This window comes from Marmota monax, unplaced genomic scaffold, assembly GCF_021218885.2.
Source record: "Marmota monax isolate L192 unplaced genomic scaffold, Marmota_monax_Labrador192_F-V1.1 WCK01_AAM20220418_F8-fsc00061, whole genome shotgun sequence".
Taxonomy (NCBI): Eukaryota; Metazoa; Chordata; class Mammalia; order Rodentia; family Sciuridae; genus Marmota; species Marmota monax.
In genome coordinates this window covers 19,855,658-19,880,954 of record NW_026695230.1, presented here as the reverse complement: position 1 = coordinate 19,880,954, position 25,297 = coordinate 19,855,658, and the positions used below count along the sequence as shown (strand labels likewise).

Below are 25,297 nucleotides of genomic sequence, written 5' to 3'. Positions count from 1 at the left end.
CTCGGGTGACTGAGCCTCACCCCCCTTACCAGAAGACCAACTGCTTATGTCACCGCTGGTATTGATGAAGATCTCTCCTCCACCGCTTTCTGCTGACATCAGATCTCTGCCATGTTGGTATCCTATGCGAATGGCAGCATTTCGTTCCCCTTGCCAGGCAACCCAAGCAATGGGTGAGTCCTGACCTGCCCTCAGCAGGACCCGGACCGAGACACAGTTTCCGCGGGCTCCTAGCCCCGGTACAGGGAAGTTCCGGGAGCCGGAACTCGGCCGCTCCGTGCTCGGTGTAAGCTCCTATAAGTGTAGGCTCCAAGAAGCAGCCCCCGCGGGCTCAGTTCCGGGAGCCGGAATTCGGCCGCTTAGTGTTTGGTGTATACTCTGATAGTAGCAGGGTCCAAGAAGCAGCCTCCGCGGGCTCCGCAGCCCTGAGCCAGGGCGGTTCCGGGACGGTTCCGGGAGCCGGAACTCGGCCGCTCTGTGCTCGGTGTAAGCTCCTATAAGTGTAAGCTCCAAGAAGCAGTCCCCGCGGGCTCAGTTCCGGGAGCTGGAATTCGGCTTCTTGGTGTTTCGTGTTTGCTCTGATATTAGCAGGGTCCAAGAAGCAGCCTCCGCAGGCTCCGCAGCCCGGAGCCAGGGCGGTTCCGGGACGGTTCCGGGAGCCGGGACTTGGCCGCCCCGCGCTCCGTGTTCACTCCGATAAGATCAGATTTTAAGAAGCCCCCAGGCGCTGAACCCTAGCAATCTGTCTGCAAGCCGCAGGCGAATTGCAGCCTGAAATTACCTGTTCTATGGCTGAATGAGCTGCGGTCAGTCAAAAACAGGTGTGGTGACGTCAGTTTACCAACATGGTGGCTGCTGGCCTCCTCTGTGGTCTGACCGGTGTGGAGAACCGAGATGGACCGCTTCCTTCCCCGTCTCGAACCCAGAATTCAGCCCTGAGTGCGGTGCTTGCGCGTCTGGCAGAAACTGCAGCGCTGTAACCCTGCGTCTCTATCCCAGCGCGCCTTGCAGACTCTAGCCGCGGGGCGATTTGCTGAATAAGCAGTATTACCCTCCGTGTGACAAACCTCTCGCGTTTGAGTCCCCGTAGCCGATCCTCATGCGATGGAAATCCTTCCTCCAGGTTCCGGCGCACCCCACTATTGCTGGAAATTCCTAACAAGATATCCTTTAGCCGTCCTGACTTGTCATACTCCCACACAGTGAAGCAGCACACGGGGGTAATGCACTCCCCTCGCCGCCATCTTCCCTCCACTTGTGTTAGTAGGCTGTTTTTAAGTCCTTTGGGTACAGACCAAGGAGTGGGATAGCTGGGTCAAATGGTGGTTCCATTCCCAGTTTCAGGGATCATTTCTATAGTTCATTATCGGGGGGAGCTCTTTTCAGACACTTCCCAATAAAGATTGGCCTGCATTTGTTTAGTGTTAATCTGATTTTTTTTTTTTTTTGGTACTGGGAATTGAACCCAGTACCAAAGTGGCAAAGGAGTACTTTACCACTGAGCTATATCCCCAGTCCTATTTATTTATTTATTTATTTATTTTAAATTTTTGAGATAGTCTTGCTGAGTTCCTTAGGGCTTCATTAAATTGCTGACACTGGCCTTGAACTTGCAATCCTCCAGCCTTAGACATCTTATATCTTGAGTCACTAGGATTACCAGCATATGGCCAGGGCACCTGACTTTTTTTTTTTTTTTTTTTTTTTAAGATGGGGATCTCACTAAATTACTGAGCTGGCCTGGAATTTGCAAGCCTCCTGCCTCCGTATACTAAGTAGCTAGGATTACAGGTTTGTGCCACCATGCCCAGCTCATTCAGGACTTCCATTGTTATGCTCGAATTCCAATTCAGGACCCCCAAAGACCACCAGAGACCCAAGATCGATGTAAGCAGCAAAGAGGTGTTTATTGCGAGCTAGCTCGGTCCTCCGCACACACACACAGCAACTGGTGACGCTGAGAGGCCCCGAGCCCAGGGTTTGCAGCAGTTTTATACACTCTTTGGAGAGGGCAGGGAGTTCACATACATCATAGCCTCTTTTAGCAAATCATCACACACCGCGGGAAAATCAAATAACAACTCTAAAACATGATTAGCACATTCACTGGCGGGAACAAGTTGGGTAGGGGTGATTGGTCAGTACAAAAGGGGTATTTATTTGAACTGATTGGTTTAAGCCAAGAGGGGTGTACGTGCTGAACTACATGGTTTCCCAACACCATAAACTACTGGGAGGGTCATCTGGCATCCCAGGTATTTCCCTGTCTCATGCTGATTGGTGGCTGCTAGGGGACTGCTATGGATCCCCACCTAGCCTGACTGAGTCAGGGACACCTGGCGCAGCAGATCTCTCCTGTTATTTGTAGATAAACAACTTAGCAGGGTGGGAATGTGCCTAGGAGTGCTCTGTGGGTCTTTCCAAGGACAAAGGCCATGTCCCTTCCTTGGACAGGTTTTGCTCTGAGATAGAGGCTGGTTTTTCACCACAAGATCTCTATGGGATGTGGGGGTGAGGGACACATCTGTAATCCCAGCCACTTGGGAGGCTGAAGCAGGGGGATTACAAGTTCAAGGCCAAGCTGGGCAACTCAGCAAGACCCTGTCTCTAAATAGAAAATTTAAAAGGGCTAGGGATATAGGTTAGTGGCAGAGTGCTCCTGGGTTCGACCTCCAGTATTGACCAAAAAAAAAAAAAAAATCCTGGAAACTCATCATGGAACTTAATATTAACTAAGAAAGGGGGCATAACTAATATAGTCAAATTCCTGAATAGAATAAATGAGGAGGAATATAAAAATACTAGCCCTTTGCAGAAGGAGGAACATTACTCTGCTGGAAAGGACTCCACCACTTGCTGGCTGTGTGATCTTAAGCAAGTTACTTAAATCTCTGTATGTTTCATCATTTGTAAAATAGGGTAAGGGAAGATACATACAATAGTAGAAAAGGCATGTGCCTGGGATCTTTTGAAACCAAAGTATTGCCAGATTGAAAACAACAGAGGCAAGAGGAGCCTAAGAGCTGAGGGTTTCTGCAAGAGAATCATTTTTTTAATGTTTTTAATGTTTTTTTTTTTTTTATGTCTTCTGGGACATAGAAAGGGGAAAGAGGGTGGCTACAAATCAAGTAGGCTTTTAATTCATTATAACAAAACAAGGCAATTTCTGTCTGGATAGTTCCTAAATTATCTCTAAAATAGAAGCCTAAATCATTAGATGAGAGGAGGTGGTATGTGGGCAGAGGAATCAGAGTTACCAAAACATCTGCAAAGTTATGAAACAATTATTATAGAAAAAGAGAAAGAAGAACAGAAACATCGCCAGGCTTGCACTATGTGCCCACATGAGGCAGGGGACCATGACTCACATTATCCCTTTCCACACATTTTTTTTTTCTCCTACTTGGGTTCAAGAGTAAAAAAGGCATGTGCCTGGGATCTTTTGAGACAAGAGTTCTGCCCGATGAAACCAACAGAGGCAAGAGGAGCCTGGGAGCTGAGGGTTTCTACAAGAGAATCATTACAGTGTTAGATTATTGAACGTATCTTTACATGGACACAAAGCCAGGAGATGGGGGAATGAACAGAAAGAAAAGAAAATACTGGATGTATGATGACAACAGATTGCTATTGCAGAAGGGGTGGGCACCCATCCACGCATACCACCCATGCACACAAACATACTTTCACAGCCACACCCATTTGCTTTCTAGATAAATTCTTGAGTTTGGGCTGAAAAGAACTCCAATGCTTAACTTCTTCAGAGACTAGAGATAGTAAGAAATGTAAACCTCTATTCTAGGGTCTGGATTGCACCCTTATTCAGCCCACCTAACTATGGGCCCCAGCATTCCCTTCCACATAGGTTCCCCATTCTGTATGTCAAAGATCTCCCCATCTGGTTGAGTGGGGATTATGAGTCTCTGAGTCATTGAAAACCAGGTGTCCACATAGGACAAGGTGGTTGGGAAAGCAGTGTTTCAGGACACAGAGAGGTGCCTTTTAGTCTAGATAAGACACAGACAGCTGTGCATGGAAAACCTCCTTCCAGGAATCACTAGAAGATCATCTGCCAACGCTGCTGGAGGCGTGGGGAATCCATGGACTGTTGATAGAAGGCCTGCGGGGGGTCAGCTGCTTGCCTCTTCCTCCTGATGGCTGATGTGGGTAGGATGGACTGCTCACTTATCTTGCTGACAACCCCAATGGAACAGTCACTCCTGGTCTGACAGGCTCACTCCGGACATTCCAGCCACCTTATCACTACCACCTCCTCACTCTCAGAGGTTCCTGGCTTCTGGTTTCTCAGAACATGGGTAGAGATTTGAATTACCTGCCTAGCCCGGTTCTGTTGACAGCTATTATAAGGATATAAATTCTATGCTTTGATCCCCCCCCCACCACCTTTTTTTATTATTCCCCAAAACTTGTTTGGACATGAACATACACTCAGATACACATGAGCACCACTCAGTATTAGCTACATTCCTATCTCTACAACAACTCTTAAGTTATTCTTACTATGACTATTTCCCCATCTAGAGCAGGGCTCCGCAAACATTTTTCTGTAAACGGCCAAATCACAAACACTTTAGGTTTAGACGGTCATGCTATCACTGCTAAAACTGCTCAACTCTGTCATTCTAATGTAAAAGCAGCTAACAAATGAGATGGCTATGTTCCAATAAAACTTTATTAACAGAAACCGAAAACTTTATTAACTTTATTAACAGAAACCAAAATTTAAGTTTCATATAGCTTTCTTTCTTTTTTTTAACTATCCTATCAGACAACTGTAAGTCTCATTTAATGCCAACTGTAGCATGATTCTGGTTTAGAAATACAAGAATGTCTTGAAATTTAGGAAATACATCATAAACAGCCCAAGTTGGGTATTGATATATTGATCTTATTTACTGTTGATATAAAATAATGACTCTGCTTATGTATTTATTTGTTTATACTAGAGATTGAACCAGGGGTACTTAACTACTGAGCCACCACACCCAACTACTATACAAATATTCAGATAATTCAAAGCTAGTTTTCCATTTTTTTTTTTTTTTGTACCAGGGATTGAACCAAGGGACACTTAACCACTGACCACATCCCCAGACCTTTTTATATTTTATTTTGAGACAGAGTCTCACAGAATTGCATAGGGTCTCACTAAGTTGCTGAGGCTGGCTATGAACTCACGATCCTCCCTCAGCCTCCAAAGCCATTAGGATTACAGGCATGTGCCAACGTGCCCAGCTCAAAGCTAGCTTCCTATCCCTGTGGGTGCAGGTCTATTCTGAATTTCATATAATTTTCATGTATCACAATGTATTACTCTTCTTTTAATTATTTTAAACTATTTATACTTAAAAAAAATTATTAGGGCTGGGATTGTGGCTCAGAGGTAGAGCATTCACCTAGCATGCGTGAGGCACTAGGTTCGATCTTCAGCACCACATAAAGTAAAATAAAGACATTGTGTCCACCTATAATTAAAAAATAAATATTAAAAAATTATTAGCTTACAAACTGTACTCAAAACATGGTGGTGGACCTGATTTGGCCTAAGTACAATTGTTTGCCCACTCCAGTCTAGAAGAAGAACAGGCAAAAAGAAAAATACACACACAAAGAAAAGTGTTCTAAGATAAATCACTTTATTTTATTTTATTTTGACAGTGCTGAAGACTGAACCCAGGGCCTCATGCTTTCTAGACAAACACTGTGTCACTAAGCTACATTTACAACTCTTGCTTTCAAATGTTTAAATATATTAGAAGTTGCTTAGTACTTCATTCTTCAAGTTTTCATGGAAGGGAAGGACTTCAACTCTATTCTCCAAGAGAAAATCTATTAGAGAGCATTTCTGGCTCTTTGTCCTTTTACTCAGCGTATGATTCAATTGATGAGCTAGTGCACAGCAGTTGCCAATGCTGTAAAGAGGTTGCATTGGGAAATGAGTTTCTGCAAGGTCCTAGGCCTCCTGCAGAGAAGACAGATATCAATGAGTGGTTTTCTTGACACTCCTTCCCAACTTCTGACATATGCATATACACACCATGCACACACTTAGAAAATCATAGCACTTGCTCCCTTGCTTTCATGACAATCATGGAATTTTTAGACTTTTATATAGGCTGAAGGTGGGTGTTAGGGTGACGGTCAAAGGCCATGTTCACTAGACTTTTACTTAATCCTTTGGTTACACTCACTATCTAAACTTAGTACTTTTATCAAAATGTCAAAACATGAGAAGTCCCATTCAACATTCTGTTACATATAACTATCAATACATTGTAAAAACATTCTAGAAGAACACACAAAAAAGAAGTCCTGGTCCTCACCAGGGAAAGATAGGAGTTAGAGATAGAAAGGTAACATCTTTTTATTTAAAGAATACCTTTACCAACAATAAAAAATTAAAAAAATAAAAAATAATTAAAAAAAAGAATACCTTTAAAACTACTAAAATGTGCCAGGTGATGTGATACATGCCTGTAATCCTAGCAACTCAGGAGACTGAGGCAGGAGGATGGTAAGTTCAAGGTCAACCTCAGAAAATTAGCCATAACTTATCTCAAGATAAAATTAAAAATGGGGATGCAGTTCAATGATAAAGTACCCAATGCTGATCCATAATGGGGGGGGGGCATGGGAAAATGGAGGAACTTTGATTGGGCAAAGGAGAGGGAGAGGAGGGGAGGGGACTTGGGAGCAGGAAAGATGGTGGAATGAGATGGACATCATTACCCTAGTACACGTATGACTGCACATATGGTGCGACGCTACATCATGTACAACCAGAGAAATGAAAAGTTGTGCTGCAATTGTTTACAGTGAATGAAACTGCATTCTGCTATCATATATACCTAATTAAAATAAATAAATTTTTTAAAAAGAAGAAAAATAGAGGAAGTGGAGAAAATAAATAAAGGGAGGCTTTGGAAAGGGAAACAGTATTTAAAGGAGAAGTTTCCTGGGTGCTTTGCGTGGCTATAACAGAATACCTGAGAATGTTCCCTTATAAAGCATAGAGATGTGTGTAGCTCACCATGTTAGAGACTGAAAGTCTAAAATCAGACAGTTCCTTCTGTCTGGTCTGTGGTGAGGACCTTCTGGGTATATCATAATATGGTGATGGCATCATATAACAGAAGAGTGTGAGAGAGTTGATACCACGGGTTACCAGTGACGAGTTCTGCTTCCTCATATGTTGAAGTATAACATTAGAGAAGCACGCCAAAGCAAGCATATACAGCAGGGTTTATTTAAAAAGGGGTATCATAGACTTCTCCCGGGAGAGAGAAGGCAGCCATAGATGGTATCCTGGTATCCCAGGAAGTAAAAGCGTTCTGCCTTTTTTATACGTCCTAGGCTTCCTTTGTTCTTTTGCTCTCTACTCCTTATCTCTCTCCTTCCTGTGTAGGTGATTAGGCCCACGAAATGCTCTGATGGGATGACCAAAATATGAGAAGCAAATGGGCTGGAGGAGCTAAGGTGCAATGATGCAGGGCAGGAAGTGGGGTCCAAGGTGCATTAACTCCCTGTAGGGAGGGACAATCCCTGGGACTGGTGACTTTAACAACCCATTAGAGAAGGAGTAGGTTATCTTGATAAGATTGGAGGAAGGGCTCTGAAGGCATTAGCATTTCAATCCTTCAGGGGCAGTCTTCATCCACCTCCAGTTTTTTTGATCCAACTTGATTTACATATCTAGACTGACTGCCTGTCTTTAATGCTGGCTTCAGAGTGACAAGTGACATATGCCAATGAATGAGAGGTCATTTGTTGAGAGAGGAAACAAGAGACCAGGGAGGGCCAGACTTACTCTTTTATAACAACTACCTCTCCTGGGAACTAATCCATTCTTACCAGGCCTAATCCACTCCACAAGACCAACATTAATCCCTTTATGAGAACAGTCATGACCCAATAACCTCCCAAAGCCTTCCACCATTCAATACTGTTACACTAGCATCCAAACTTCCATCATCTGAACCTTGCAGGGGTGGTGGTGGTGGGAGGGCTGTGATAAAACTATACCCAAACCATAGCACCGTGAAAATGTTAATAAAAGTTACACTACTCACCAAGGATTTTGGAATTGAACATGTTTGGAAAAACTGAATCCGTCCTTGAAATACAGAACAAAAGTAGAGGTTGCCATAAAGCAGCCTGTCACATATGGGTTATTCCTGCTCCTCTCCTCTCCTAAATTGGGATCTCCTGTAGAGCAGAGATATTTATTTTTTGCTAACAGGTTTATCTCCACCTGCTTGATCAGAGCTTGACACAGTGGCACAAAACATATCCTGTGTGTGTGTGTGTGTGTGTGTGTGTGTGATTGTCTGCCAATAGAAGGAGCTGTTATAGTCTGTTAGATAACTACTCCCCACATCTTCCACAGAGGGTAAAATAAATGATTTTTCAAAGTTCCTCATATTCTTTCCTCTGGCCTCTACCTCCTTGCAGCCACAGCTTCCTCTCTTCTGACAACGGACATATGAGTTGCTGCATAGAACACTGGGGAAAGCTGGGAACTGAGCCTCATGGAGTCAATGACAGCTGGACATGGCAGCATACACCTGTAATCCCAGCTACTCAGAAGGCTGAGGCAGGAGGATCACAAGTTCCATGTCAACCTGGGCAGTTTTTCTTTTCTTTCTTTTTTTTTTCTTTTATACTGGGGATTAAAGCCAGGGACAGTTAATCACTGAGCCACATCACCAGCCCTTTATTATATTTTATTTAGATCAGGGTCTCTGAATTGCTTAGGACCTTGCTAAATTGCTGAGGCTGGCTTTGAACTCGAAATCCTCTGGCCTCAGCATTCCATGCCACTGGGATTACAGGCATGCACCACCATCCCTGGCAACCTAGGCAATTTAGTGAGACCCTGTCTTCAAAAATAAAGAAGGGTTGGGGATGTAGCTCAGTGATAAAGTATCTCTGGACTCAATTCCCAGTACCAAATAAAGAAAAAAATTCAATAACAGTCAATAGCACCTCAGATATAGCACCTATTGTGTGTAAGACAATGGTTTATGGTTGGTAAGGAAATAACATTGCCATTCTAAGGTCTAAAGTTTATATAGACATAGTGGGACTGGAGATGTAACTCAATGGTAAAATAGTGTATGTGGAAGGACAGGAGTTCAATCCCTAGCATTGAGGGGGAAACACTTCTATAAAACTTACATAGTAACTCTTTATGTTGCATTCCGAATACTAGATACTTCATTATATATATCTTATACATCGGATACTAAAAGACTTCCTCTATCCTACTTATTACTCTAAACAATCCCTCTTTAATTGGCTCCTCACGGGTATGCATTATCTCCACATTACAAAGGAAAAAACTGAAGCTCAAAAAATAACATGCTTTGTCCAGGTCACACATCTAGTTCTGAACCTAAAGCTCCCTTTATCAGAAGATTCTACATACAAAGCATTGGAATTGTCTATCAGGAGATATCTTTTGAATCTGGGGCTTCAATGGATAGATTCTTAGTTTGCTAGTATTCCCTAAAAATTCCACAAGAGGGTGACCTTTCCCTACCAGTTCTAGGCTGCTGGATTTGGAATTATGGCTTTAATTTAGCTTGTGAGCACTTCAAGAGTTGACTGATCACCTGTAGAGAATTTGTATATTTTCTGACACAAGGAACGTAGGTATTCTAAGCTGATTCTCAATCAAGTTACCCTAAATTAACTAGAAAGTTACCTGCCCAACCAGGCAGCCCATATTGTCCCTCTGCCAACCACTCACCATGCCTGACATCCAATTTGCCATGGTGGCAGGGGCTGTCTAAGCCTTAGATCTTTAAACAACAACCTCCCTTCCATCCTCCAAGTTCTAGATAATGTTCAGTAACCTGGAAAACTTCACAACAGGTTTCAGAAGTTTGAAAACCCAGAAAAAAATTAAAAATAAGGTATTTCTCATGACTTGCACTTCCAGACCTCCAGAATGCTGTTCATAATGACTCCTTGACCACAGGATATCTAAGTTATATCTACGTCCTTTCCCAAGAAGAACATTGAGAATAAGAGTGTGGTGGACACAGTGTGTTGTCCAAATTTGCCTTCAGGAATAGAAGCGTGTGCTTTAGTCAGCTTTTTTCTTGCTGTGACCAAAAAGTTTATCAAGAACAATTAGAAGAGGAAGGATACTCAGAGATCTCAGTCCACAGACTGTCAACTCCACATTTCTGGGCCTGAGGTGAGGCAGAATATCATGGTGGAAGAGTGTAGCAGAAGAAAGCAGTTCAGGACAAGGCAATCAGGAAGGAGAGAGAGAGAGAGAGAGAGAGAGAGAGAGAGAGAGAAGAGAAGAGAAGAGAAGAGAAGAGAAAGAAGAGAAGAGAAGAGAAGAGAAGAGAAGAGAAGAGAAGAGCGCTCTGTTCACCAGGGACAAAATATAAACCCCAAAGGCACACCCCTGGTGACCTTCCTCCTCCATCCACACCCTAACTGCCTATAGTTACCACCCAATTACTTCCTATCAGTGGAATAATGTTCTGATCAGGTGAAGGCTCTCATAACCCAATCATTTCACCTCTGAAAAGTCTTACATTGTCTAGTGCATGCGCTTTGGGGGGCATCTCATATCTAAACCATAAGAGGGTGCTCCTGAAATATGAACCTTGACAATTAGCCCACTGTCAATGTCTCCAAAGTCATACCTGCTTTCTGGGGCATCTCATAACTCTGAATGATCAGTTTAGAGGGCAATAAAAGCCCAGTTCCCTTGCCTCCACTTGAAGCAATTTTGAAATGCTGTCTCCACTTCAGAGTATTCTGTAGGGTCAGCTGAGGCCTCTGTAGAGACTATATCAAAACTCATACTCTCTTTCTCTCTCTCTGCCCAATCCTACTTTCTTTTTTTCCTTCACCTGTGGTAATTCTGAGAGTACTCCCTAACAAACCTGTAAATTCCTCTCCATTTTATGATCCTGGGTAACCAGTCATGGTTAGTGCCAGAAGTGATCTGAGAAAGTAGATGATGGGATAGAATTTGGGGGATAGATCACTCACCTCCCAGCTAACCATTATTGGTTAGGTAGAGCTTGCATAGTCACTGGCAAACTGGGGTGTTATAATGGTGGAAAGGAATACATTAGCTAGTTTAATGAATCAGACTTCAAAGAAAAAGGATATATAAGGATATAAGGATAGAAAGGATAGAAAAAATGAGAGGCTATTGCTGAGCTCCATCAGCACTTGGGAGAAAAGAACAGAAAGTTGAAAGTAATTAACTGGCAAAAGCATTGGGAAAAGTGATGGTCCACACTAAATAATGTAGAAATGCAGCTGGGTGCTATGGTGTATGTCTGTAATACTAGCGGCTCTGGAGGGCTGGATCAGGAAGATCATGAGTTCAAAGTTAGCCTTAGCAACTTGGTGAGGCCCTAAGCAACTTAGAGAGAGAGAGACCCAGTCTCTAAATCAAATATTAAAAGGTATGAGGATGTATCTCAGAGGTTTAGCACCCCTGGGTTCAATTCCCAGTACCGAGAGAGAGAGAGAGAGAGAGAGAGAGAGAGAGAGAGAGAGAGAGAGAGAGAGATTCTACCACAAAATAAAAAACAAAAAAGAATAAAAGAATAGGAATGTAGCTAAGTGATAAAGCACTGCTGGGTTCAATCCACAGTCCTGCTCCCGCGAAAGAAAGAAAGAAAAAAAAAAGAAGGAAAGAAAGAAAGGCCATTATTGACAGAAAGAATTTAAAGAATTTAAAGTCTTAGAAAAGTGGGCATTGAGCTGGGCTGGTGGTGCACACTATAATCCCAGCGACTCAGGAGGCTGAGACAGGAAGATCAAAAGTTCATTGATAGACTCAGCAACTCACTGAGGCTCTAAACAGCATAGCAAGACCCTGACTCAAAGTAAAAATTAAAAAGAAAGGATCAGGGATGTGGCTAAGTGTTAACGTGCCTCCAGTTTAATTTCCAGTAACAAAAAGAAAAAGGAACGGGAGGAGAAAGAAAGACAGACACATACTATAAATGGCCAGAAAACCTACCAAGTAACTATGTTCCATGGCTGCAGGATATGTGACTTACTAGCAATAAAGAATGTGTTGTGAAGGGCTGGGGTTGTGGCTCAGTGGCAGAGCGCTCCCCTAGCATAGGTAAGGCACTGGGTTCAATCCTCAGCACCACATAAAAATGAAATAGAGATATTGTGTGTCCACCTACAACCAAACAATAAAGTACTGTGGCACACACTTGTAATCCCAGTGACTCAGGAGGCTGAGGCAAGAGAACAATGAGTTCAAGGCCAGTCTCATCAATTTAACAAGGCCCCAAGCAACTTAATGAGGCCCTGTCTCAAAACAAAATTTAAAAGGAAGTACTGGAACTATAGCTCAGTGGTAAAGTGCCCCTGGGTTCAATCCCAGAACCAAAATATGTAGTGAGAGGAGATCCAGTAGCCCTAAGAACTTTCATAATGGCTGTCCTCTATAGACTGAGTGGTAGAAGTACCACTACTGAGCAGGACTCAATGATAGCAAGAGATGACAGTCCCGCCAATATAGAAGCTAAGTCTCCTGTAACCATCAGAAGCCCCTCTAGAATAGCGTAATAGCATGAACTCACACTTTGCAAGGCTGATGTAACTTCTGCTTCTGTCAAGTGTCCAATGGGACAACAGCAAAAGCAATAGCCAGATCTCCAGTATGGCACCACACCTCGAGAACAACAAGCCTCTGTGTGATGAGTTGACTACATTGGGCTCCTTCTACCCTAAAAGGTGAAGCAATTTCTTCTGGTAGAAATAAAGACATATTTCAGAAATAGGTTTGTGTTTTCTGCCCACTAGGCCTCAACCATCATCATCATCCAAGGGCTCATTGAACAATTAGCGTGGGATTCCATCATGTTGAACCAGAGACCTACTTTTCATCAAAGGAGGTACAAAATGGGCATGTGACTATGGGAGCCACTGGTCACATTACATATCGGACCACTCATAAACTGCCAGCCTGATACACTGATGGAATGGGCTGATGAATGTGAAGCTGAAGCACAAATGGAAATGATACTTAAGGTGGACAGAGTGCCATCTTACAGCGTGCAGAATATGCTCTATACCAGCACCCTGTGTTGTGTTCCTAACAGATAGAGTGTATGAGTCAAAAATCAGGTAGGTAAAGTAGAAATGGTCCTCCTATTATCATTCCTGGGAGTGGAATGATATTATCGAACCTGGGCCTCCTCCCCCTGCAACTCTAAAATTATGCAGGCTTAGATGATCTGGTTTCTAGAGGAGGAATATGACCAGCAGGGAAAGAGGTTATGACTGCTGCCTAGGAACTTTGAGCTTCTTATGTAAAGAAGCCAGCTGCAAGAAAAAGCATTACCATCTTAACTGTCCAGTGAATTCTGATTGTCAAGAGGAGGAAGCCTAGCTGTTACGTAAAGGAGATATGTGGAAATGTATTTGGCATCCCACTGGCCCACTTGGGTGCCCTCCATTATTCTCCTGCCTTATTTTGATGGTAAAAAGACAGGTAGGACAACCAACACTTGCCTGTAGTCTTGGCTACTAGGGAGGCTGAGGCAGGAAGATCAGAAGTTTGAGGCCAGCCCAGCAACTTAATGAAGCCCAAAGTTCCCACTCTGTCTCAAAATAAAATTTAAAAAAAAAAAAAGTAAAATATAAAAAATTAAAAATTTGGGGGGATGTTACTCAGTGATAGAGCGCCCCTGGGTTCAGTTCCCAGTACTGCCAAAACACAACAAAACAACAAAAACATGACTTGAGAAGGGCATGGATACCAGCAGCTCAGACCTCCCAGGGGGAAAAATCTGGGTCACACCATCAGGTAAGCAAGCCATTGAAATCAGCAGAGATGCTAGCCAAGAGTGAAGAAAATCTAGAATGGATAGAAGAAGGAAATGATGAATATCTGTTGCTGTACTGAGATCAACTGCAATAAGCTCTAATTCTTTTCACTGTCTTTTCTGTTTCCTCCATGAAAAGAGACTTATTAGTATGCTAGAGAAAGTACTTGGAGAGCTTACTTAAGAGAATCCAAGTGGCACAAGTGGAAGACTGTGATGGACATGTGATTTGCCACTTGAATCTTCTTGCAGTGGTCTCAAAAGAAAGTTCTCTGCTATCAACCCCTTCAGAGATTTTCCCTCTGAAGGGCAACTAGCCCTCTCACTCCATTTTAGAACTCAGAAGGGTCATCTCACCTTCAGAATTCTGCTAGGGTCCAGTGAGGCTTTTGTGAGACAGCCACACAGAATATATTCCTCTACCCAATTGTCCTTGTACCCAATTCGGCTTCTATCAATCAATCCAAACTCATAAGTTTCAAAAGTAAGGTTGGACCAGGCGTGGTGATACAAACCTGTAATCTCAGTGGCTCAGGAGGTTGAGGCAGGAGGATAGCAAGTTCAATGCCATCCCTAGCAATTTAGCACAGCCTTAAGCAACTAAGCAAGAGATCCTGCTTCAAAAGAAAAAATAAAAAGGGCTGGGGATGTGGCTCAGTAGTTAAGTGCCCCTGGGTTCATCTCTGGTACCAAAACAAACAAACAAAAAACACAAGGCTGGGTGCAATGGCAAACACCAGTAATCCCAGCAACCAGCAACTCAGGAGGTTGAGGCAGGAAGATCACAAGTTCAAGGCTAGCCTCAGCACTTTAGTAACACTATCTCAAAATAAAAAAATTAGAAGGAACTGGAGATGTAACTTAGTAAAGTGTCCCTAGGTTGAATCCTAAGTAACACACACATACACACACACACACGTGTGCACACACATACACACAAAGAAAAAGGAAAAAAAAAAAAAGCTGCCAAAGTAAAAAAGATACATTATTTGAGGTCTTGGGAATTGCAATTCAAGAGACACAGGTTCAGAGAGCTCTGAATAAGTGTTTCAAAGAAGGAACAAAAAGTGGAAATTATATGCGCTGTTCTAGGTTGTGAAGAAATGGAAGATAAAGAATGTATAAACAGGACGGGTGTGGTGGTGCACACCTATAATCCCAGGTTGAGACAGGAGGATCACGAGTTCAAAGCTAGCCTCAGCAATGGCAAGGTACTTAGCAACTCAGTGAGTCCCTGTCTCTAAAATAAATACAAAATAGGGCTGGGGATGTGGCTCAGTGGTTGAGTGCCCCTGAGAGTTCAATCCCCAGTACCAAAAAAAAAAAAAAAAAAAATGTATAAAAGAATGGAAAGTCCATGAAACAAGAATTCAGTTACCATCTTGATAAGCATCTTGAGTCTCTGTGCACAACGTAATTGTCCAGTTGTTTTGGTCTTTCAGTTATCTGCCTTCAAAAGGATGGAGGTCACCAAAGTTCACATTTCTAGGCAGCTGCTGGAAACATATATAACTTCTGCTTCTTTAATGGCCATCTGACTCTATTTTTGAAAAGCTCTTTCAATGTTGCTTTCATCATAATTTTCTTTTGATTTTCACATCCCTTTCTTTTCCTTCCATAGGTATTCATCCCAAGGGCAATTTTTCTTTTCTTTATTTGGTGCTGATGACTGAACCCAGGAGTCCTCCACTACTGAGCTACAACCTCAGTCCTTTGTGAGAAATAGAAAGTTCAGTGGTCCATTTTCAGAACATAGTGTTTAGTGCTGCATTAGGAATAAAAGCAGGTGGATTGCCTTCCCAAGTGCATGCCCTTCTGGCAGAAGTAAAGTCTGCCTTGCCCAACCACTTCTGAGTAATGTTTGATTCTTGTGGCACTTTAGTATTTCTAACACCTTTTCATATTTTTATTTTTGAGATAGGGTCTTGCTAAGTTGCTGAAGCTGGCCTTGAACTTGCATCCTCCTGCCTCAAACTCCTAAATAGCTGTAATTATAGGCCTGTGCCAGCTGCATCTGCATATGATTACTAGAGAATTATGCCATCCAGATCAAAGGAAGAATTTTTGATCACCTACCCAGAAGAATAAGAGCATGTGGTATACAATTATTAAAGGTTCCATCAAAGCAAGGATAGACTGTGAGAACACTGTGTAAAAGAGGACTAGGAAAATGGGAAAGAAGGGAGTAGTCAAGAAATATGTTACTAAAAGAAGTAGTAGTGGTGGAGGAGGAGGAAGAGGAGGAGGAAGAGGAAGAAAAAAATGTTACTAAGGGGGAAAAAAAGAAGTATGTTACCAAGGTGTTGGGCAACAGGTAGAATTTGCAACACTGGGTCATCAATGTACTTCTACACAATGAGGGACAGAAATTCAGAGCAGTAGCAGTTAAGGAGAAATGAGACTACTTGAAATCACTGGCAGGGAAACCAGAAAGGGGATATTACGTTTCAGAACAAATATACCATGCACTTAAATGCCTTGTACTTTGTGCACAACATCCTTTCTCCCTCCATTTTCTTTTGCCAAAATTTTAATCCCAAAGAGCCATTATAAATCCAGTCATATAGTTATGACAAAGAAGTAGCTGTGAGGAAGGAAAACATTTTCCTCCACCCTCTTCTGTTCAGTGCTTAAGGCTTGTGAATTAGAGCGACAAAAGATAGATTAACAAGAGAAAGGGGTTTATTTGTATGCACAGGGAATCAACAAAAGAAGTAGCTGGCTCATTAAATGGTTAAAGTTAGAGGCTTACAAGTCTCACTTAGTAGGGGAAAGGTAAAGGGGAGAAAGGCTTAGCAGAGAGGGAGGGAAAAAGAGGGGGGAAAGGGAGGGAGGAAGAGGGAAGAAAATAGGTTTCTGTAGGAAACACAACAGGTCTTTAAGAGAAATAAAGGGGAGAGAAGAAGTGTGTGAAGTAAAGTATCAGTATCAGTGGTCTTTCTGTCTTCTTTGAGGCCATAAAACTCCCCTGGAGAGGGTATTTATGATTAATTTTATTCTCGATCTCTCTTCTGGGAGTTAGAAGCCTCCCAGAAGAGGAAATTTGTGGCAGTCCTCATTTTTTCAGAAATTAAGAACATTTCATCTGCCAGGCATGATTGGCACACACCTGTAATCCCTGGGACTCAGGAGACTGAGGCAAAAGGGTTGCAAGTTCTAGTCCAGCCTCAGCAACTTAAGCAAGGCCCTAAGGAACTTAGGGAGACTGTCTCAAAATAAACAAATAAAAAGGGCTGGGGAGGTATCTTAGTGGTAAAACACACCTGGGTTCAATCCTTGGCAGCAGGAAAGGAGGAGGAGGAGGAGGAGGAGGAGGAGGAGGAGAAAGAAGAAGGAGAAGGAGAAGAAGAAGATTAAGATTATTCTTCTGGTGTAACCATGGTCCACTTTTTGCTTTGAATATAGCTGCTCTGCCACTATTTTTTTTTTCTTTTTTTTTTTGGTACTGGAGATTGAACTCAGAGGCACTCTACCACTGAACCACATCCCCAACCCTATTTTGTATTTTACTTAGAGACAGGGTTTCACTGAATTGCTTAGCACCTTGCTTTTTGTTGAGGCTGGCTTTGAACTTGAGATCCTCCTGTCTCAGCCTCCAGAGCTGCAGCGATTACAGGTGTGTGCCAGGGCACCTGGCTGCCACTACTTTAAAACAGACATATTTCTTTCTCTTCCTCTCCCTCCCTCTCCTAATCTTGCCCCCTCCCCTGTCTTGCAGGTAAACAGGATTACCTTTCTTTCTCATCCTAGGCAGAGTTATCTGTCCTTGAGCACACATTCACCACAGGAATGAAGTAGTTCAGACTTTGGCATCAGAAGGTCTCAGGAATGACTATCTCCCTGGTATGCTCGAATTCGGGACCCCCAAAAGACCATCAGAGACCAAGATTGATGTAAGCAGCAAAGAGGCGTTTATTGCGAGCTAGCTCCATCCTCTGCGCGCACACAGAAACTGGTGATGCTGAGAGCCCAGGGTTTGCAGCAGTTTTATACACTCTTTGGGGAAGACAGGGACTTCACATACATCATAGCATCTCTTAGCAAATCATCACACACCGCGAGAAAATCATAAAACAACTCTAAAACATGATTAGGACATTCACTGGCAGGAACAAGTTGGGTAAGGGTGATTGGTTAGTACAAGAGTGGGATTCCTTTGAACTGATTGGTTTGAGCCACGAGGGGCTCAAAACCATGTTGGGAAACCATGCTAAACTACATGGTTTCCCAACATGTTATCAACCACCATAAACTACTGGGAGGGTCATCAGGTGTCCCAGGTATTTTCCTGGTCTCATGCTGATTGGTGGTTGCTAGGGGGTTGCCATGGGTCCTCACCTAGCCTGACTGAGTCAGGGACACTTGGCTCTGCAGATCTCTCCTGTTATTTGTAGATAAACAACTCAGCAGGGTGGGTTTGTGCCTAGGAGTGCTCTGTGGGTCTTTCCAAGGACAAGGGTCACGCCCCCTTCCTTGGACAGGCTTTGCTCTGAGGTAGAGGCTGGTTTCTCATCCCAAAATAACAAGCAAAATACAACTTCCAATAGAGAACATGTGGAATGTAGCCTTCGAATCTTTAAAAAAAAAAAAAAAAACTCTGTTCACCCTGATGAAGCACAGCCTCTGGGACAATAGTCCCCAGTGCTTCTCCTCTGCTAGCAAAGCAATAAGCCTTCTTTTTCCTTTTTCTCAATACTGTGTCCTTGTTATTAGATTAGCATCAGGTACAAGGACCAAGCTTTCGAAACACAGGGGACTTCCAGAGGCTGTGATTCTGCCCATTGGCAGGAACAGGGAGCTTTTAAAGAGGTAATGCAAAGGCTACTTAACACCTGTTCCCTCCCTGGAGCTGTAATTCACTTGTTAATTTGGGAGATAGTCATTTCTGAGATCTTCTGGTACTATCCCTAAAGTCTGGATTACCTTTTTTCTATGGTCGGTGTGTACTCAGAGACAGATAAATCTGCCTAGGATGGGGAAGAAAGGTAATCCTGTTTTCCCCAAGATTAGGGAGGGGGAGAGATTAGGGAGGAGCAGGGAGAGGAAGAGAAAGAAACATGTCCATTTTAAAAATAAGTTGCAGTGGAAGAGCAGCAAAGGTTATATTCAAAGCAAAGTGGACCACTGTTATAAGACCCTGTTTCAAATATAAAAGATAAAAAGGGCTGGGGATGTGGCTCAGTAGTTAAGTGCTATTGGGTTCAATTCCCAGTATTAAAAAAACCCACCTTTGTCTTTGTTATTGGATTGGCATTGGTGACAAGGACTGAGCTTTCTGTAACATTAACACAGAGCAAATCCCAACTTGTCATGGCAGTGGGGACTTGAAAGACTGATGTCATTATGCTGTCAGTCAAATATCAAGAGGTGAACCTGGATCTGACACTTTGGGTCTCTCTTTTTTTTTTTTTTAAAGAGAGAGAGAGAATTTTCTAATATTTATTTTTTAGTTCTCGGCAGACACAACATCTTTGTTTGTATGTGGTGCTGAGGATCGAACCCGGGCCGCACGCATGCCAGGCGAGCGCGCTACCCGCTTGAGCCACATCCCCAGCCCCAACTTTGGGTCTCTCTCTCTCTCTCTCTCTCTCTCTCTCTCTCTCTCTCTCTCTCTCTCTCTCTCTCTCTCTCTCTCTCTCTCTCTCTCTCTCTCTCTCTCTCTCATTTATTTATTTAGTTGTTGTTGTTTGGTTTTTTCCTTTGGTACTGGGGAATTGAACCTAGGGGCACTTAAAAACTGAGCCATATCCCCTGCCCTTTTTATTTTGTATTTTGAGACAGGGTCTCACCAAGTTGCTCAGGGCTTCACTAAATTGCTGTAGCTGGCCTTGAACTTGCAATCACTTGGAGTTGCTGGGATTGCAGGTGAGCATCACTAAGTCCAGCTGTCCTTCTTCTCTGAAAGGATCCATTCTCTCCATCTAACAAATGTATGCCTGTTATTCTGGGCTAATCTTTCTGATTTGATTACAAGAATCAGGGTGAAGGAAGGGAAATTTTTCACAAGCCAGTTTCCTGAAAGGCCCCAGCCCTGTAACAACAGGACTTGCTAGTTCTGCCAGGCCTCATGGTGCAGCCTGTAATCCTGGTGACTTGGAAGACTGAGATTGGAGGATCATAAGTTCGAGGCTCTACACAACTTAGACAGACCCTGTCTCAAAATAAGAAATAAAATGACTAGTGATGTAGCTCAGTGGTAAAGTTACCCTGGGTTCAATCCCCAGTGCCAAAAAGAAAAAAAGGAAGGAAGGAAGGAAGGAAGGAAGGAAGGAAGGAAGGAAGGAAGGAAGGAGGAAAGGACTTGCTAGTTCTGTGGATCTTGGAGAAGTTGTCTAGAAGTCAAACAGATCTGGTTTTTAATTGCTGCTCTGCCACTTAACTTCCCCGTGCCTCAGTTTTCCTATGTGTAGAATGGGACTAATGATCTTTTTATAATTAATTACTTGGTAGGATTGTGAGAATTGAAAATTAGTAATTTTAAAATGCCTCTGTTAGTGTTTGGCATTCATAAAGAACTCGATAAATGGGTAATGGGAGACCCAGGGTCTAGTTTATGTTCCTGGCCTTGGTAGCTGTGTGGTCTCCTGTTTCTTATTTACTTCACCATCCCTGACTGAGCCTTACTCTTCTCATCTATGAAAACAAAGCAAATATGCCCCGCGTGTGTCCAGGGTTCCTTCCATCTGGAGAATTCTGAATCAAATGTAATTCAAAGTTTCTCAGTGAAGGTGACTCAACCGTGCAGCTGCCAGGAGCTGGAGGTAGGAAATCGAGGGGCGGGGCCTCCTAGCTAGGGCAACACACTCAGTGGGAGGATCGCTGCCGCGCCTACCTCTCGGCGTTTGGGAGTTGGACGCCGGGGTCAGCCGGACAGCTATTTCGGGAATCTGAATGCGGATTCGAGCGAGGAGGTTCCTGGGAGCCTCCGAAGGGCTTCCGCCAGCCTCACTAGATCAGCGAGAGCGCAGGCGGCCTCCTGCGACGGTGACAACAAGGCGGTGCCCCAGTTAACCTCAGAGCGCGTCCGCCAGTCCCAGTGGCCGGCGCGGTTCGGGTCAGGGCGGTGGAGGGCGGGGGCTGGGGGGGCGGGACCGGGGCGGTCCCTGGCACGCCTCACCCGCCCCGCCTCTGCAGCGTTGACAGGACCACCCGCCACCGCCAGGATCAGCTGCTGGGCACGGGAGGAACAGGAAGGGGTGGAGCTGCTGCTTGGCAAGCTGCTGAGCAATCAGCCGACCACAGCGAAGGGTAATCGGGTGCCCCCAGCGCCACCGGGGCTTGGCCCTAGGTCGGTAGGGGCCTGAAGGGCGAACAAGCCCTGTGTGGGAAGCCCGGCTATGCCCTGCCACGGAGTGTCAACCCGCTGGGGCCATCCCAGGTTCTGCTGGAAGCAGGCACTGGAGAGGACCTCAGGAGCCCCCGGTCTGGGACTCCCGTGGATGGTCCTGAGCCTGGCGCTGGTGCTGGTTCTGCTCGACCCCATGGTTCTCTGGGTCCCTGCCAGAGCTCACCCTCTTCCTGCTCAAGACCATCCTACCAGATTCCATGGCATAGTCCCCCAGCTCCGGGATGCCTTTGGGTGGAGAAATCTCACCTGCCCAGTCTGCAAAGGCCTATTCACCGCCATCAACTTCGGGCTGAAGGTGAGCACTGAAAAGAAACTGTGGTGGAGCCGGTCAAGGGGGAGTTCTGAGGGTGGTGGCTAGGACTGATGAGGTGCCCTCAGGTCTGAATGTATCCCTGTTAGCCTGGCTTCTACAATGCCTTTACTGACTTGGCTTCCTTTTGGGGATATCCATGCCTACTTGCCATTGCTACCCCATTGTAACCTCTGTAAAGGAAAGAGTGGAGACATTGCCTGAGAAAGCCTGCCAGTCGAGCATAGGCCTGAAAGGTTGCTGGCCACTGAGTTGAAGGGGAAGTAATAGCCTGTTATTTCCTGGGACACAGGGGCATTATATAGGAGGCACTGAGGTCTCTTCATCATGTGGCACTGAGTCCAGCCCAGACCCAGTTTAGATATAGAGGCCCACAGGTTTGTGGTCTGGTTGAACTGGTTCCCCTGCCCCATCTCTGACTTCTCACTGTTGGTTCCTTCCACCACAGAAAGAGCCCAATGTGGCACGGGTGGGCTCAGTGGCCATCAAACTGTGCAAGATGCTGAACATAGCACCACCCACTGTGTGCCAGTCAGCTGTCCAGCTTTTTGAGAATGATATGGTGGAGGTGTGGACACGCTCAGTACTGAGTCCATCAGAGGCCTGTGGCTTACTCCTGGGCTCTACCTGTGGACGTTGGGATATCTTCTCATCTTGGAACATCTCTTTGCCAGCTGTGCCGAAGCCACCCCCCAAGCCGCCCAGCCCACCTGCCCCAGGTGCCCCTGTCAGTCGGGTCCTCTTCCTCACTGACCTGCATTGGGATCATGACTATTTGGAAGGCACAGATCCTAATTGTGCAGATCCTCTGTGCTGCCGACGGGGCTCTGGCCTGCCACCCACCTCCCAGCCAGGTGCTGGATACTGGGGAGAGTACAGCAAGTGTGACCTGCCCCTGCGGACCCTGGAGAGCCTGTTAAGTGGGCTGGGCCCTGCTGGGCCTTTTGATATGGTGTACTGGACAGGAGACATCCCTGCCCATGATGTCTGGCAACAGTCTCGTCAGGACCAGCTTCGAGCTCTGACCACCATCACAGACCTCGTGAGGAAGTTCTTGGGACCAGTTCCAGTGTACCCTGCTGTGGGCAACCACGAGAGCACACCCGTCAATGGTTTTCCTCCCCCCTTCATAGAGGGCAACCAATCTTCCCGCTGGCTCTATGAGGCAATGGCCAAGGCCTGGGAGCCCTGGCTGCCTGCTGAAGCCCTTAATACCCTCAGGTACTTCAGGTTCATTTAAAGTCAAGAAGGGAAAAGAAAGATGGCTGAGAGTGAAGGGAGAAGGAAACTTGGGGCATTATCTCTGACTGCTCAGGGCTCTTCACTGCTCCTCCCTAATCTGACTCCACCTTCACTTTCTACCCTTATCTCTTTTAAAAAGCTAGAAGCACAACCTCTCCACGCCCTAGCCTGGATTCATGTTGACTTTTTTTTTTTTTTTTACTTTACTAGGGATTGAACCCAGGGTCATTTAACCACTGAGCTTCATTTCCAGTCCTTTTTGTTTTTTATTTTGAGACAGAGTCTCACTAAGTTGCTTATTACTTAGGGACACACTAAGTTGCTGAGGCTGGCCTTGATCTTGTGATCTTACTTCCCCAGTCTCCTGAGTCAGTGGGATTACAGGCATGTACACCATGTCTGGCTGTGTTGGCCCTCTAAAATTATTTCCCCTCCTCTTTAACATCCCCAACTTTTCCCAATTTTCCTAGGCTCAGGTCATCTTCTGTCAGAATGGCCTTTTCCCACTCTAACTCACCTTTATCTCTTCCCCCATGCTCCTGGTGCTCCCAACTCTCTGAGCCTTTCTTTTCTCATAAGAGTCCTACAATTAGTGCAGTTTAGTCTTCAGGTAGAATGCAAACTCCTCCAGTGTGGGGATGACCTCATGTGTGCCTCTGCCTAGCACAAGACTGGACTTGCAGGATAGGATTATGAACAAGTGTTGACCATCTTGTTCACTTTGTTTCAGAATTGGGGGGTTCTATGCCCTTTCCCCACGCCCAGGCCTCCGCCTCATCTCTCTCAATATGAATTTTTGTTCCCGTGAGAACTTCTGGCTCTTGATCAACTCCACAGACCCCGCTGGACAGCTCCAGTGGCTGGTGGGGGAACTTCAGGCTGCTGAGGATCGAGGAGACAAAGTGAGGGACAATGGTGGGAATCTTGTGGAGTAGGTACAGCTGAGGGTTGGAGGAGAAGCAAGCTCCTGTCAAACTAGAGCATCTATGGGCTGATTTTCTGGTGTTGTCAACCTGCTTCCTGGGGGTTCAGTTCATGGTCACTCTGGAAAGCCCTTTCTTCTATACCCCCTGGCTAGGGTTGCCTGAGTCCCTGATAACCACCCTTCTCTCTCCCCCAGGTGCATATTATTGGTCACATTCCCCCAGGGCACTGCCTGAAGAGCTGGAGCTGGAATTATTACCGGATTGTAGCCAGGTAGGAAGAAGTGGGTGGGAATAGGATGGTGGGGGTTGAAGAGTCTAAAGATTAGAATTCCCTTGAACATCTCAGCTTCTCTGCTGTTCCATGGGTTGGTGGGGAGGCTACCTCTGAAGAAGCTTGTGAAAGAGCATCCTAAATCCCTAGCTCTTCCTCCCCCACTCCAGACACTTTTGAATATAATTTATGTCTTCTGGCCAGGTATGAGAACACCCTGGCTGGTCAGTTCTTTGGCCATACTCATGTAGATGAGTTTGAGGTCTTCTATGATGAAGAGACTCTGAGCCGGCCACTGGCCGTAGCCTTCCTGGCACCCAGCGCCACCACCTACATCAGCCTTAATCCTGGTGAGTGATGCAGGGGGGAGCCTCCTTATCAGGGTTTTGGTGGGACAGGTGAAGGGGATGGGAGCCAAGGCTGGCAAGGGGAAGGATGTGTGATCCTCTCTGGACTTGCCTTTGCTTCTTTTCCATTCAGTCAGCCCTCCTTCCTTGCAGGTTACCGTGTCTATCTAATAGATGGAAACTACACCGGGAGCTCTCATGTGGTCCTGGACCACGAGACCTACATCCTGAACCTGACGCAGGCGAACGCACCAGGAGCCAAACCACAATGGCAGCTCCTCTACAAGGCTAGAGAAACCTATGGGCTGCCCAACGCGCTGCCGGCTGCCTGGCACAACCTAGTATTCCGCATGCGGGATGACATGCGACTCTTCCAGACCTTCTGGTTTCTCTATCATAAGGGCCACCCGCCCTCAGAGCCCTGTGGTGCACCCTGCCGCCTCGCTACTCTGTGTGCCCAGCTCTCTGCCAGAGCTGACAGCCCTGCTCTGTGCCGCCACCTGGTGCCGAATGGGAGCCTCCCAGGTGGCCAGACCTTGTGGCCAAGGCCCTTGTACTGCTAGGGCCACAGGACCCATAGTCAGGAATGTTCATGTCTTACGAAAGGAGCAAAAACCTGAGTGCTGCTGTGATTCAACCTGGCAGGAACATGCCAGGGAAGAGCCCATCCTCAGGCCCCACGTATACTGGGAAACAAGACCTTCTTTCCTAGAGCTGGTTTAGCTGGATTTGGGAGAGGGTTTGGCTGCTCCGCCTATGCCTGGGATCCAGACTGCTGTCCTTTCATGGCCATGAAGCTGAGGCCTCAATGCCGTGGGCAGCATACAGTAGCTGTCATGCCAGGCCAGGAACCCTGCACCACTGCTGCTACCTGATCCTGCCAAGCTGTTAAAATAAAGATAAAGGAGACTTGGACTCCAGGCTCCTCTATGGCTGCTCCAATTTCTTCTTTCCAAGCAGTCAGGACAAGAGGAACTTGAGAACAAGATTGTAACAGAAA

General features: G+C 45.2%; 1 protein-coding gene and 1 long non-coding RNA gene across 2 annotated transcripts; one reads left to right on the top strand and one right to left on the bottom strand.

Annotated features, from left to right (window-relative positions):
- Nucleotides 1–5,661: 5,661 nt before the first annotated feature.
- On the bottom strand, nt 5,662–20,908 carry LOC124088619 (uncharacterized). Its single transcript, XR_006850392.2, has 3 exons — nt 20,686–20,908; nt 8,091–8,226; nt 5,662–5,983 (listed from the first exon to the last, which is right to left on the bottom strand). It is a non-coding gene; the product is annotated as an uncharacterized LOC124088619 (long non-coding RNA).
- A 53-nt stretch (nt 20,909–20,961) lies between these two features.
- On the top strand, nt 20,962–25,212 carry Smpd1 (sphingomyelin phosphodiesterase 1). Its single transcript, XM_046438354.2, has 6 exons — nt 20,962–21,496; nt 21,960–22,732; nt 23,484–23,655; nt 23,874–23,950; nt 24,155–24,300; nt 24,451–25,212. Exons 1-6 carry the CDS (start codon nt 21,191–21,193, stop codon nt 24,858–24,860), a joined length of 1,884 nt encoding a protein of 627 aa, XP_046294310.1. The 5' UTR covers nt 20,962–21,190; the 3' UTR covers nt 24,861–25,212.
- Nucleotides 25,213–25,297: the final 85 nt, after the last annotated feature.

What these genes read in the sequence shown, in the direction of transcription:
- Smpd1 (XM_046438354.2), top strand. Translation starts at nt 21,191, where the DNA reads ATGCCCTGCCACGGAGTGTCAACCCGCTGGGGCCATCCCAGGTTCTGC. An exon ending in GAAGCCCTTAATACCCTCAG is followed by an intron (nt 22,733 to 23,483) that starts GTACTTCAGGTT and finishes ACTTTGTTTCAG; the next exon opens with AATTGGGGGGTTCTATGCCC. An exon ending in TATTACCGGATTGTAGCCAG is followed by an intron (nt 23,951 to 24,154) that starts GTAGGAAGAAGT and finishes TCTTCTGGCCAG; the next exon opens with GTATGAGAACACCCTGGCTG.